This window comes from Pelophylax lessonae (assembly GCF_965119305.1).
Source record: "Pelophylax lessonae genome assembly, chromosome: 8".
NCBI classification, from domain to species: Eukaryota; Metazoa; Chordata; class Amphibia; order Anura; family Ranidae; genus Pelophylax; species Pelophylax lessonae.
In genome coordinates this window covers 31,023,092-31,035,321 of record NC_138775.1, presented here as the reverse complement: position 1 = coordinate 31,035,321, position 12,230 = coordinate 31,023,092, and the positions used below count along the sequence as shown (strand labels likewise).

The following is a 12,230-nucleotide window of genomic DNA, read 5'->3' as shown; positions in this document are numbered from 1 at the left end:
TTGCAAATTAAGTCCTATTGTAATTGAATATTAAAAATAACCTAAATTTCAATGCAGCTCTGCAATTTTCTGTAAAATGCAATGCAATCTGGCTACCTGGAGGCATTCTGTACACAGATGGAAGTACAAAGCGCCCCCTAAAAATGTATGATTGGCTCACTGATTTTCCCAGAAGTCTACACTAAAATACAAATCAGATTTTTGGCATCCCCTGCAATAAAGTAATTTTTGGTGAGATATTTCCAAAAGGAATTTAGGTCTAAAAGGGATGCAGACCCTGCCAGTGCAGCAGCTGATAATTATAAAACCACTCCCATACAGATTCACTTTGCACATGGACACAAATAGCTTTTCTTTAAGAATAGCAAAAGGTAGGAATTTGCAACAAAATGTTTTAAAATCCTTGCAATGTACATCGATCACCCAGGAGAATGTTTTTTTTTTTCACAACAGAAGTAGAAGTAGGAGTTACAACTGTAACTTACCGAGTTGATGCAACCAAGCTCTTTGTTTAAAAGCCAAGGCAGAGACAGTTTTCCTTCGCCGCGGTAGCAGGACTGAATACGTTCCTTAATTTTATCCTTGATCTTCTTCAAGGTGAAAAGGCAAAGAACAGACTCCTTAGGTGGTTTGACTCGATTTTTCTGACCCTGTGCAAAGACGGTGAAAAGAATGTCCTCCCTCTCGGAGATCCCCAACTCTTTGGCTAGGCGTTTCCCGGGCTTGCTCAGGTAAGCATCCTGTATGAGACGATATTCCACACCATCTTTCATGCATCCGATGGGGAACTCAACATAAGAGTAGAACTTGGGGTCTTCAACGCAAAGCCGGACAATTTTAGATGTGAAAAACTGTTCTCCGGTAGAATCAGGAGAAGTCAACTGTGTATCTAACTGTAGGGTCAAGTAGTAGACAAACTGCTCACTTCTGAAACTGTACACATAGTATATGTCAAAAGTTGGAAATTTGGACAGCGTGTCTGAGGGAATCTTAAGTTGTGAAGATACAAACTCATCCTGGTAGACAAAGCCAAACATCTCTGCATTCTCCTCGCTGGGCAGAAGTTTCCGACTAGAGAGAGTAGGAAAATATTCAGACTTTCCATCTATAGGTGTCCCAACAAAAAGTTTGTTCTGCCCATTAGGGGCCTCAATAATGATTCCAGACATTGTGCCAGACTCATTAACACTGGAGAGGTAGTGCTCCTTACGATGATGAGGTTCTCCCAATTTAAAGAGGTCCCCAAGACGTAGGAACTGGCAGATCCCCTGAGAGGCGCTGCCACAGGCTATTAAACGGTCCAAAGAGTAGTCCACTAGCAGCAGCTTGTTGACATTATTAGTGGTGATGAGTCCATGCTGACAAGACTGGACACTAGGAGGAGGGTAACACTTTTCGTTGTCTTCAATGGGACCCGTAACATGGGTACGCAAAAGGGTAAGGTTGCTTGACAGTTTGAAAATCCTGTTCACGGCCCCCAAGTATACCTCCCCAGTTTTATTATGCACCACCAAATGAGTTAAGCTCCATTCACTGCCCGTAAAAGTTCTAAATGGCTTGGGAGAACCATTCCCGGGAAGAATCCAGGAGACTCCCAAAAACAAGACAGTCCATAAATGTAAAGGAAGAGACCTCCACGTTTGGGTCATCATCTTTGAAAATAATATTAAATTAAAGCAATGAAAATTATACCTAAAAAAATAATAAATTAAAAGGAGTGGGGAGGGAGTGGGTAAAAAGAAGGGGTCAGGTTTCCAAATGGACTTGCGCTGAAAGCTTCATTTAGGACACGGTCTGAACAGTCAGCCGGGATATACCTGCAAAACAAACAAAAAAAGTATTAGCATCAAGAATATTTTTGTAATTATACACTATTACTACGATTCATAAAATATATGTTATTTCATACACTTTGATCACCAGACCTTCAACAAGCATGCAAAGAATTTGTATTGAAATGAAATTGTGGGTGCCATTTTAACCAATATTTCCAATTGTATTAGTCACCAGCAATATTTCTTTACCTTCCATGCTGCAATGTTATTTGTTGTCATTGACTATACTGCCAAAGAATATTTGTCAAGTGTGTCCAAGATTATTCTATCTATGGCCATAATGAGGGTTAAAAGTACAGCAAAGAAGAGTGACCCATGTCAAAGTTTTGCCACGTGTCTCCATTGGTGAGATATACCTCATATTTCAGGGGGCACTCTTTACGTCTAAGACCAGAAGTCTTTAAACTTCCTTAATAAAGAGCAAGTTAACTGTCCTTCAGACTTTTGGGAGGGGGGGTCAGACTGTGGCCATTGGTAGTAGAAAATGCCCAACCATCAACTGGAGTAGACGTCATCTCAGGCCTGGTGCTCACTGGAAGTAAAAAAAAAAAAATTACATAGCACCTGTTCTGGATTGGATGAGGAATAGTGCCCTATTATTGGTATTAGTGGGTAGAATAGTGCCCCCTTCATTGGTGTCAATGGGAGGAATAGTTCCCCGTCATTCGTATGAGTCAAACGACTAGTGCCCAAGGCTGGTGCCAGTGGGAGGAATAGTGCCCCATCATTGGCGTCAGTTGGATGATTTATGCCCCATCATTGGTGTCAATGGGAGGAATAATCATCACTGTTGGTGTCAGCAAACCGAATGGTGCTTCATTTTTGGTGTCAGTGGGAGGAATAGTGCCTTGTATCAGTGGGAGTCAGAGTGCCCCTAGGGGTGTATAAAGTGAAGCAAAAGGCCACATTCAGCACATGAGCCACAGTTTGGAGAACATTGGAGGAAAAAAAAGGTTTACCTTCACATACAGAAAGACTTCATCACAGTAAGAGTTGTGAAAATGTGGAATAGACTCCCACAAGAACTGGTTCTGGCCAGCTCAGTAGATTATTTTAAAATGGAACTCGATGCAATCATAAATGCACAAATTATAACTGGATACTAATATTTATAGGTAATAACACTAGGGGTAGTTGACACAGAAAATATTTGCTTTCCTCATGGGGGATTAAGAAGGATTTTTTCTTCCACACTTTAGCAAACTGGATCATGCTTTATTGGGGTTTTTTTCCTTCCTCTGGATCAACTGTGGGTATAGGATTGTGTATATGGAGGTTTTCTATGTGTGTGTGTGTTTATTGGTTAAACTAGATCAGGGGTTTTCCCAAACTTTCAAAACAAAGGGCCAGTTTATTGTCCTTCAGGTTTTTCCTGGCATCATAAGTAGAAGACATTGCCCCATTTGGTATTAAGGGGAAGTACAGTACCCCATTATTGGTATCATTGGGAGGAATAGTGCCCCATTGTTGGTGTCAGTTGACAGAAAAGTCTCAGTAGGAGGAATAGTGCCTCAATGGCTGGATAAAGGAAAGCAAAGGGCCCTAGGTCCCTGGGCCGCAGTGTGGAAACCACTGAACTAGATGGACTAGTGTCTTTTTTTCAACCAAACTATGTAACTATATACAGTAGATATAAAAAACCTAAAAATGTCAGGTTTCTATGATGAAAAAAAAAAAAAAAAAAAAGGAGACAAAGTTAAATAATTTCACAACTTTTTTCACCTTTAATGTGACCTATAAACTGTACAACTCAATTGAAAAACAAACTGAAATCTTTTGGGGGGGGGGGGGGAATAAAAATAAAATATGTGGTTGCGCAAGTGTGCACAACCTCCTATAACTGGGGATGTAGCTGTGTTCAGAAGTAAGCACATTCAAACTCATGTTAATACAGGAGTCAGTACACACCTGCCATCATTTAAAGTGCCTCCGATTAACCCCAAAAAAGTTAAGCTGTTCTAGTAGGTCTTTCCTGACATTTTCTTAGTCGCATCCTACAGCAAAAGCCATGGTCTGCAGAGAGCTTCCAAAGAAATAAAGCAGTGGTTCTCAACTCTGATCCTTGGGACCCACTAACAGGCCAGGTTTGAAAGATAACTAAATTACATCACAGGTGATATAATTTGCTGCTCAGTGATTCCAGTATTCTAGTATGCATCTCCCCAAGGAAATGCTTAAAATTTGGCCTGTTAGTGGTCCCGAGGACCGGAGTTGAGAACCACTGCATTAAAGGGATCTCATTGTTAAAAGGTTTCAGTCAGAAGAAGGGTACACAAGAATTTTCAAGGCATTAGATATACCATGGAACACAGTGAAGACAGTCAACATCAAGTGGAGAAAATATGGCACAAAAGTGACATCACCAAGAACTGGACGTCCCTCCAAAATTGATGAAAAGACGAGAAGAAAACTGGCCAGGGAGGCTGCCAAGAGGCCTACAGCAACATTGTGTATTATGTATTCTTCATATGTCTGGGCTATGAGGTAGAGCGGCAAGACGGAAGCCTTTTCTTCAGAAAAACATCCAACCCTGGCTAAATTTTGCAAAAACACATCTGGAGTCTCCCAAAAGCATGTGGGAAAATGGGTTATGGTCTGATGAAACCAAAGTTTAACTTTTTGCCCATAATTCCAAACGATATGCTTAGTGCAAAAACAACTGTACATCATTAAAAACACCATACCCACAGTGAAGCATGGTGGTGACAGCATTATGCTTCAGGGCTGTTTTTCTTCAGCTGGAACAGGGGCCTTAGTCCAGGTAGAGGGAAAGATCAACAGTTCCAAATACCAGTCAATGTTGGCACATTTCTACTAGAAAGCTGAACATGAAGAGGAACTTCGTCTTTTAGCATGACAATGACCTAAAGCATACATCCAAATCAAGTAATGGCTTCAGCAGAAGAAGATTAAAGTTTTGGAATGGCCCAGCCAGAGCCCAGACCTGAATATGATTGATTGGGGTGATCTGTAGAGGGCTGTGCACAGGAGATGCCCTCACAATCTGACAGATTTGGAGAGTTTTTGCAAAGAAGAGTGGCAAATATTGCCAAGCAAAGATGTGCCATGCTGATAGACTCATACCCAAAAAGAGTGCTGTAAAAAAATCAAAAGATGCTTCAACAAAGTATTAGTTTATGGGTGTGCACACTTATGCAACCATATTATTTTAGTTTTTTTATTTTAACTTTCTTCCACCTAAAAGATTTCAGTTTGTTGTTCAACCGAGTTGTACAGTTTATAGGTCACATTAAAGCGGAGTTCCGGGCACAAAAACGATTTTTTTTTTTGTGCCCCTCCGCTAGGTAGAGCTCACCTGAAAAGGAATTGGATAGTTATTTTTATTTTTTTTGTTTACTCACCTTTTTATTGAAGATCGTAAATACTCACCTCTGACTGCTTCCTCCCTCGGAGCCGCGGCTCACCCCGTCACTTCCTGCCTCGCGATGATTCCTGGGAGCTAAACGTCATAGCTCCCAGGAATCAATGCGACGGCACCGGCCCCGCTCGTCATTTCCGGGCGACGCCGCATTCCCCTGCTAAACAGCTTCTGGGCATGCCCAGAAGCTGTTTAGGAATGCGGCGCCGCACCGGAAGTGACGAGAGGGGCCGGTGCAGTGCATTCTGGGACACGAAGACGCGGAAGAAGACAGAGAAGAGGACCGCGCCGGATTCAGCCGCCCACAACAGAGATGGAAACGCTGTGGAAGAAATTTTCTAAGTAAGTATTTCTTCTAAAAGGTAAGTGCGAACCGGGACAGATCAGAGGCTAGCCATTGTGGAATGTGCTAGCCCTGACTGTCCCGGGGGTATGTTCACTGAAAAAAATCATTTCTGTGCCCGGAACTCCGCTTTAAAAAGGCAGAAAAAGTTCTAAAATTTGTCTCATTTTTTTACTTCACAGAAACCTGACATTTTAACAGGGGTGTGTAGACTTTTTATATCCACTATAGATCAAGTCTTCTCCTTCACTAGACATAAGCAATTTAGGACCATCTGAAAGAATAGTCGATACTTCAAAAGACATTCTAGAAAAGATAATGACAAGCTCAACCCACTTTCTGGACCCTGGCCTTCTCTTATCAAGATGTGAATTGCTACTCTAGGGTGACATACATACAAGACGAATGTAGAAACCTAAATTCTCACTTACTATCATTATAAACTAGAATTTATATACTTGCCCCTAAATAAATTACCGTTCCTTTAAATGTTCTGTTCCTCCCTCCCCACCCCCTCCAAAGTCCCAGAAGACAGTTTAATAGTTTATGAATTTAGGCTAAAGCTTATTTCCACATGGAGAGGAAAAAAATTAAGCAAACAAAAAGTGTCACAGTCCAGGATTATTGATGTCCTGTCAAAAGTGTCTGACATTTCAATTACGGGACTCGCTGTGCGGAAGGAGCCAAGGGTGAGAGGAGACCAGAGAACCAAAAGGAACATCCTAATCTAGACAGAGGTTCCAAAACCATAGACGTTACCCCCAGCACCCGTACTGTGCTTAGAGTAGAAAAAAAAAATAGTATCATGTAATTGGCTTATATTTTAATCTCCTCAATACACAATGAATCATAATAATAATAAAATGATCATTAAATGGCCAAAGAATTTGCTACTAACTTGAGCAACCTGTCCTTCCAAAACACTGGAAGATTTCTGTACCCAGTGCTTTTTTGCTAAATTTTTATATTGTTTCTTTTGCTATATTCTGCCAACAATATGGAATTGCACAGAGCAGCCCTGAACGTCCTCTTCTCGGGTCCCCTGCCAGCGCTGCAGGCTGCTCCTCTCTATCCAGTGCCCCCATGGGAAGCCACTCCCCAGGGGGGCACTTGTACATTCTCGCTCATGAGCCCAGCTGCTGTGTCCATTGACATAGCCAGCGGGACTCAGCCCTGCACCCCACTCCCTCGTCACTGGGTTTGACTGAGCACTGGGAGCCAAAGGCGAGGGGCCAAAATCAATGCCTAAACATTTTTTACCCTATCGCAAGGAATGCATTAAGGTATAAACATTTTAAGCTTCAGAACCACTTTAATAAACCCCTAGTAACCACTGGAGGAACCCTAGTTGAGCATGGCTCCTCTAGGGCAGTGGTCCTCAACCCTGGTCCTCAGGGCCCACTAACAGGCCAGGTTTGCAAGATAACTGAAATACATCCCAGGTGATATAATTTGCTGCTCAGTGATTGCAGTACTCTAGTCTGCATCTCCCCAAGGTACTACTTAAAATCTGGCCTGTTAGTGGGCCCTGAGGACCAGAGTTGAGGACCACTGCCCTAGGGGAACAACTGGAAATAAACCTGGACAAACGATTTTTGCCAACGGTCAATTGGCTGGCATCAGCAGCTACCCATGGGCATGATGCAACTATCTGCTCCAAACAAAAGGGTCCGGATCAGGTGATCAAATGTTTGGAAACATACAGTGAGCATTACACCAATTGTAGGGTCCAGAAATCCAAATAAATTAGTCCGATGTGAGGATAACACAAGATGTTACAACCAACATGTTCTGGGGGTTACTGAAGTCCCCCTTCATTAGGGGGTTTAAAGACTGGGAAGGAGGACTTAGCCGAGAATTGCTTTTTTTTTTTTTTTTTAATCTGCTTAACAAATTGTTTAAAAAAAAAAAAAAAAATGCAAAAATGCAAATCACAGCAAAAATCATGTGTGCCAAAAAAAATAATAAAAATGCAAAAAACTTATAGCAAAAAGCACTGCAGGAATTAATCAAAAGCAAACTGCAATGTTGTGAATCGAGCCTTATGCTTGCTACACGTATGGATTTTCAGGCAAGAATATTCATACGAAAAATCTTTCGCTGAACGAAAGAATGTCGTTTGAAAATTCCACTTGCTTTTAACATTCAGTTTTAAAATGAATGGAATTTCTGAACGAAAACCACCTACAATGACTGAAAATTCCCTTGACCAAGAAGTTTTCTATTCTGCACCTTCAAATTTACCCGTCCCTGTAGTTGAAAACAAAAACGCAGATTTGACCTCACTAACGATTAGCGAATCGAACAAACGTTCTTAAAATTAAGATTGTTTTGAAGGAAGACATTGTTTTTGTATGGCCAGCATAGGTGACAGCAGGCACAGGGAGCTTTTACCAATCCACCTGCCTATGACAAGGGAGTCTGCCACACACTTCTGTCTGAAAATATGCAAAAGGTCTTTCATTTTTATTTTCTTTAAATAAAAAATGTGATCTCTGAGTCTGATGATATTTACCAGATTCAACCTCTAAGTGTCGGTTCACACTATGGCCATCCGACTTCGGGGGCAACCAGTGAAGTCGCGTGCACCGCGACTTGCACGGACTTCACATAATGGAAGTCAATGCAAGTTACTCCAATGTCGCCCCGAAGTAGTACAGGAACTATTTTCTAAGTTGGAGCATCTTGAGTCGCTCCTATTAGAACGGTTCCCGTAGCACAGAATGGACTGCGACTTGTCAGGCTGACAAGTCCCCTGACAAGTCGCGGTAGTGTGAACCGGGACTTACAGTTTATACAGTATATCTCTTCTGTCTGTTATTCTCAGAGTGGATTAAAGATTTTGCTCCCTAACCATATATTTGGTTATTTATATTTACTACTGCATAGATATAGGATAAATTGCCTTTTTTTTTTTAACTTTACATATTAACTAAAAATTATACACCACGCTTTTTTAAGATTATACGATAATTGAAAAAAAAAAAAAAAAAAAAGGCCAAATAATCGTTAGTTGCAGCCAACTTGAATTACAGCACGCATCATCGATTCTGCACGCCAGATAAAAGCCAGAAATTATAAAACCATTGTTTCAATCACAAAAGACACGTTTGGAAATCGGCGTTGGAATTTATGAGTTGAAGATTCTCTGAATTACATTTGAAATATTAAATCATATGAAGTAGATGGCAATTCTCAGCGAACTGAAGTATTTTAATACCAGATCTATCGCCTACCGGCAATGCACGGGCCTCTCTCATTCGGGGATGCGGAGAATGATTGAAGGGTGTACGTGGTGAACACAAGTCTCAGTTGTAGCAAATGAGAGAGACTGAGGCACCGGCAAAAGCCGAGAACAGGTTAAAAGAACAGAATTAAAGGAAAAACACTTTTACCGGAATGGACTCCCAGGTAATTATTAAAGTGGAACTTCACTCTCCCAAACATTGGTTATTTTTAATCCTCATGCTTCTAGCTTTAGGAAAGTATATTCTATTTACTTGTTTAATTTTTTTTTTTTACATTTCTTCAGTTACTTCTTTCCTAGGCAAATTATGTCATACATCCCAGGAGTCTTCAGGAGGGGAGGAGAGGAGGGGTTCTCTCAGCTAAGCACACTCTCTTGTATGCATACTTGAGCTAAGGGCAGGAAGTAAATGCTACATGAATCATTTGCCCTTACTCAAGATGGCAACAGCCAGAAATGCTAGGGAGTGATTTATCAGCAAAATAAAGCACAGAGATCTGGATGGATGGATGGGGGAGTTTGCTTTGAATAATAAAAATGAATCAAATAGCGTTTTTGGTTTGTGGTGCTCAGATGCAGTGAAGATCCACTTTAAACACTTGCAGAATATTCCTGTTCATGAAACCCCTAGCCCATTCCACTGCCAGAAAACTGTGCTAGCCTAAGACAGGTATTTTTTTTTAAGCAAACCTAAAAACACAAATTAATATAATAAATAAAAAAACACAATATTAAACTACTTGAATGTGACTTGATATCAGCCTCGAAGTACCTGTACAGAAGGGCTGGAGTTTGAGCTCACTGTGCTGCTTCTCCTTTCACTGTCTAGTCACAGGCTAGGGGGCAGGTCCCAGATGACATGGGCCCTGAGGAAGTGGATTGAATGATGCTGTCCATCAGACTAAGGACATCTAGCAGACAAAAAAAACAAACATGCTGCAGTAGGAAACTTCCCGTTTCCTTTAGGGAAAATCCCGGCGCCTGCAACCGGAGCCCATGGATGGATCGGCTTGGGGTGCCGACATGGAGGGCTCCCTGGACAGGTAAGTATCCTTATAATAAAGTCAGCAGCTATAGTATGTTTAGCTGCTGACTTTACATTTATTTTATTTGCCCAGGCTGGAACTCCTCTTTAAGGTCCCTTTCAGACAGAGCGTAATCTGTCAAGCTGATCCGCGTGCTCCGCGGGGGATCTCTCTGCTGATCCCTGCTGAGCAGGCAGGCAGATGACAGGACAGCCCACTGTTCTCTATTGGGGGGGGGGGGGGGGGTCGAACGGAAATAGACTGCCTGTCTTTTTCCATCCTACTGTCGTCCCATCCGCCACACAGATGGCAAACATTTCCCCTTCAGCCTGTTTTTAGTGGACCAAATTTGATGCCGGAAGGTGTCAGTGGACACATTGTGACTTGATACAATGTTGCAGTCTGATCACTAGGAGAGAGGAGACTGAAGAAATGCTTCCCCCCTGCCTGCAGCAGACTCATATGACATCTCGGTATAGGAAAAAAGTCACTGGACTGGGGCTCAAGGACGGATTTTGGGGAGAAAAGGTGGACCTTTTGTCGAAAAATGATGTACATTGTGACATGTTGGGAACGTATTCACTCATGTAACATTACTGAGGGTCACTTTAGATGTTATTAAAGAGATAGGACTGTAGACTTTAAAATATACCTCAAGACAGAAACCCAAACTGAAAAAGCTTTCTGGTAAACAAAGTCCAGAAGAACTCTGAATAATACAGAACTCGGCATCACTGTCTTTACCATCGTCCTCGCACTTCAGATTTTGGGGAGGACAGAGAAGAACACCGTGTCACTTGTCATCCACCACCAGGAGATGAGCAGCCCGCAGGCAAGTATAGGCAGGCTGTGTACTGGGGACTGAACACAGGCAATTATATGAGGAACTGTCGAAAGCCAAAGCCTGCTGGCAGCTAATCAGCTCTTCCACACACTCTGGGACACGGCACATCTTCCCTATTACGGCCTTAAAGAGCCAGCCAACCCAAAAAATGGATTTCAGTTTTGGGTGGATGCCAACGGGCACATGGTGTCCACTAACAGCTTCATTTTTCTTCAGGAATCCAGAATAGGATCTTTCTACTTTCTGGTTTTTGGTTCTATCGGCACAAACAAAATTCACTTTATATTACAGAAAAGGCGGCTGAGAAAGTAAGAATCTCACAGCTGCCAAGGGCAAGAGGACTGAGACTCCAAGCTACAGATGGAGTCAACCGGCAAATTGCACTGGAATCGGAGATATAAAAACTTGATAGGTGAATCAATCCACCAGAATCCACCCACAACTTAAAACTGAAGTTTCTTGCCTGACTAAATTTTGCTTTCTCTGGGTCCTGCCTTCCTTTTTTAGTACCATGCTAATAATATTTTAAATGACTTGCTGCAAATTCTTATTCACACTGTGAGAAGCTCACAGTGTGTAATGAAATCAAGGTAAGCAATTTCAGTACAAGAGAGAAGCATGTGCAACTGTACAAGACAGAAGGGAAGGTTGCAGGGTAATCATAGCGATGTTATGGCTTTATTGGTCCTAAAATACAGAGAGGGAAATAAAACTGACAAGGTTAAGGTCCCTTTAAACCATTCACATGAGGAATTTTGCAACAGTAAGAAAGTTGAGGTGTCAGAGGCCCTATAAAGCCTTCCAAGCAGCGCTAATCGGCCTTGATAAGGAATGTCACAAGAGAGGTTTTACCAAGTAAGAAAACAAGGGCATAAAGAGTTGTCACAAGAGAGATTAGTGAACCGAGAGCTTTGTGCTGTTTGCATTGCTAGCAGCACGGCTGCAGAGTTCCTTTGTCTAACTGGTGGCCAGCAATTACACTATGTCCCAAGAGGTCACCTTGATGCCAACAGTCCTATTTTGCCAACTGTCTTTATCTACTTCAAAAGGGGGCATAGATGTCAAGAGAGTGGACACCTTCCACAGGTCGGACAAAGATGTCAAGAGGGTGGACACCCACCGCAGGTCGGACAAAGATGTCAAGAGGGTGGACACCCTCCACAGGTCAGACAAAGATGTCAAGAGGGTGGACACCCTCCACAGGTCGGACAAAGATGTCAAGAGGGTGGACACCCTCCACAGGTCGGACAAAGATGTCAAGAGGGTGGACACCTTCCGCAGGTCGGACAAAGATGTCAAGAAGGTGGACACCTTCTGCAGGTTAGACAAAGATGTCAAGAGGGTGGACACCTTCTGCAGGTTAGACAAAGATGTCAAGAGGGTGGACACCTTCCGCAGGTTAGACAAAGATGTCAAGGTGGTGGACACCCTCCACAGGTCGGACAAAGATGTCAAGAAGGTGGACACCTTCCGCAGGTCGGACAAAGACGTCAAGAAGGTGGACACCCTCCACAGGTCGGACAAAGATGTCAAGAAGGTGGACACCTTCCGCAGGTC

The 12,230-nt window shown here is 42.4% G+C and overlaps 1 protein-coding gene across 3 annotated transcripts in view; it reads right to left on the bottom strand.

Moving 5' to 3' along the window:
* Positions 1–12,230, bottom strand: part of PLXNA1 (plexin A1) — a 531,430-nt gene that overhangs the window by 466,726 nt on the left and 52,474 nt on the right. For all 3 annotated transcript variants that reach the window (XM_082265085.1, XM_082265087.1, XM_082265086.1), the window contains exon 2: positions 486–1,817. In XM_082265085.1, the coding sequence (XP_082121211.1) occupies positions 486–1,652 (1,167 nt within the window). In that variant the 5' untranslated portion in view covers positions 1,653–1,817. The remainder of the gene's footprint in view (positions 1–485; positions 1,818–12,230) is intronic.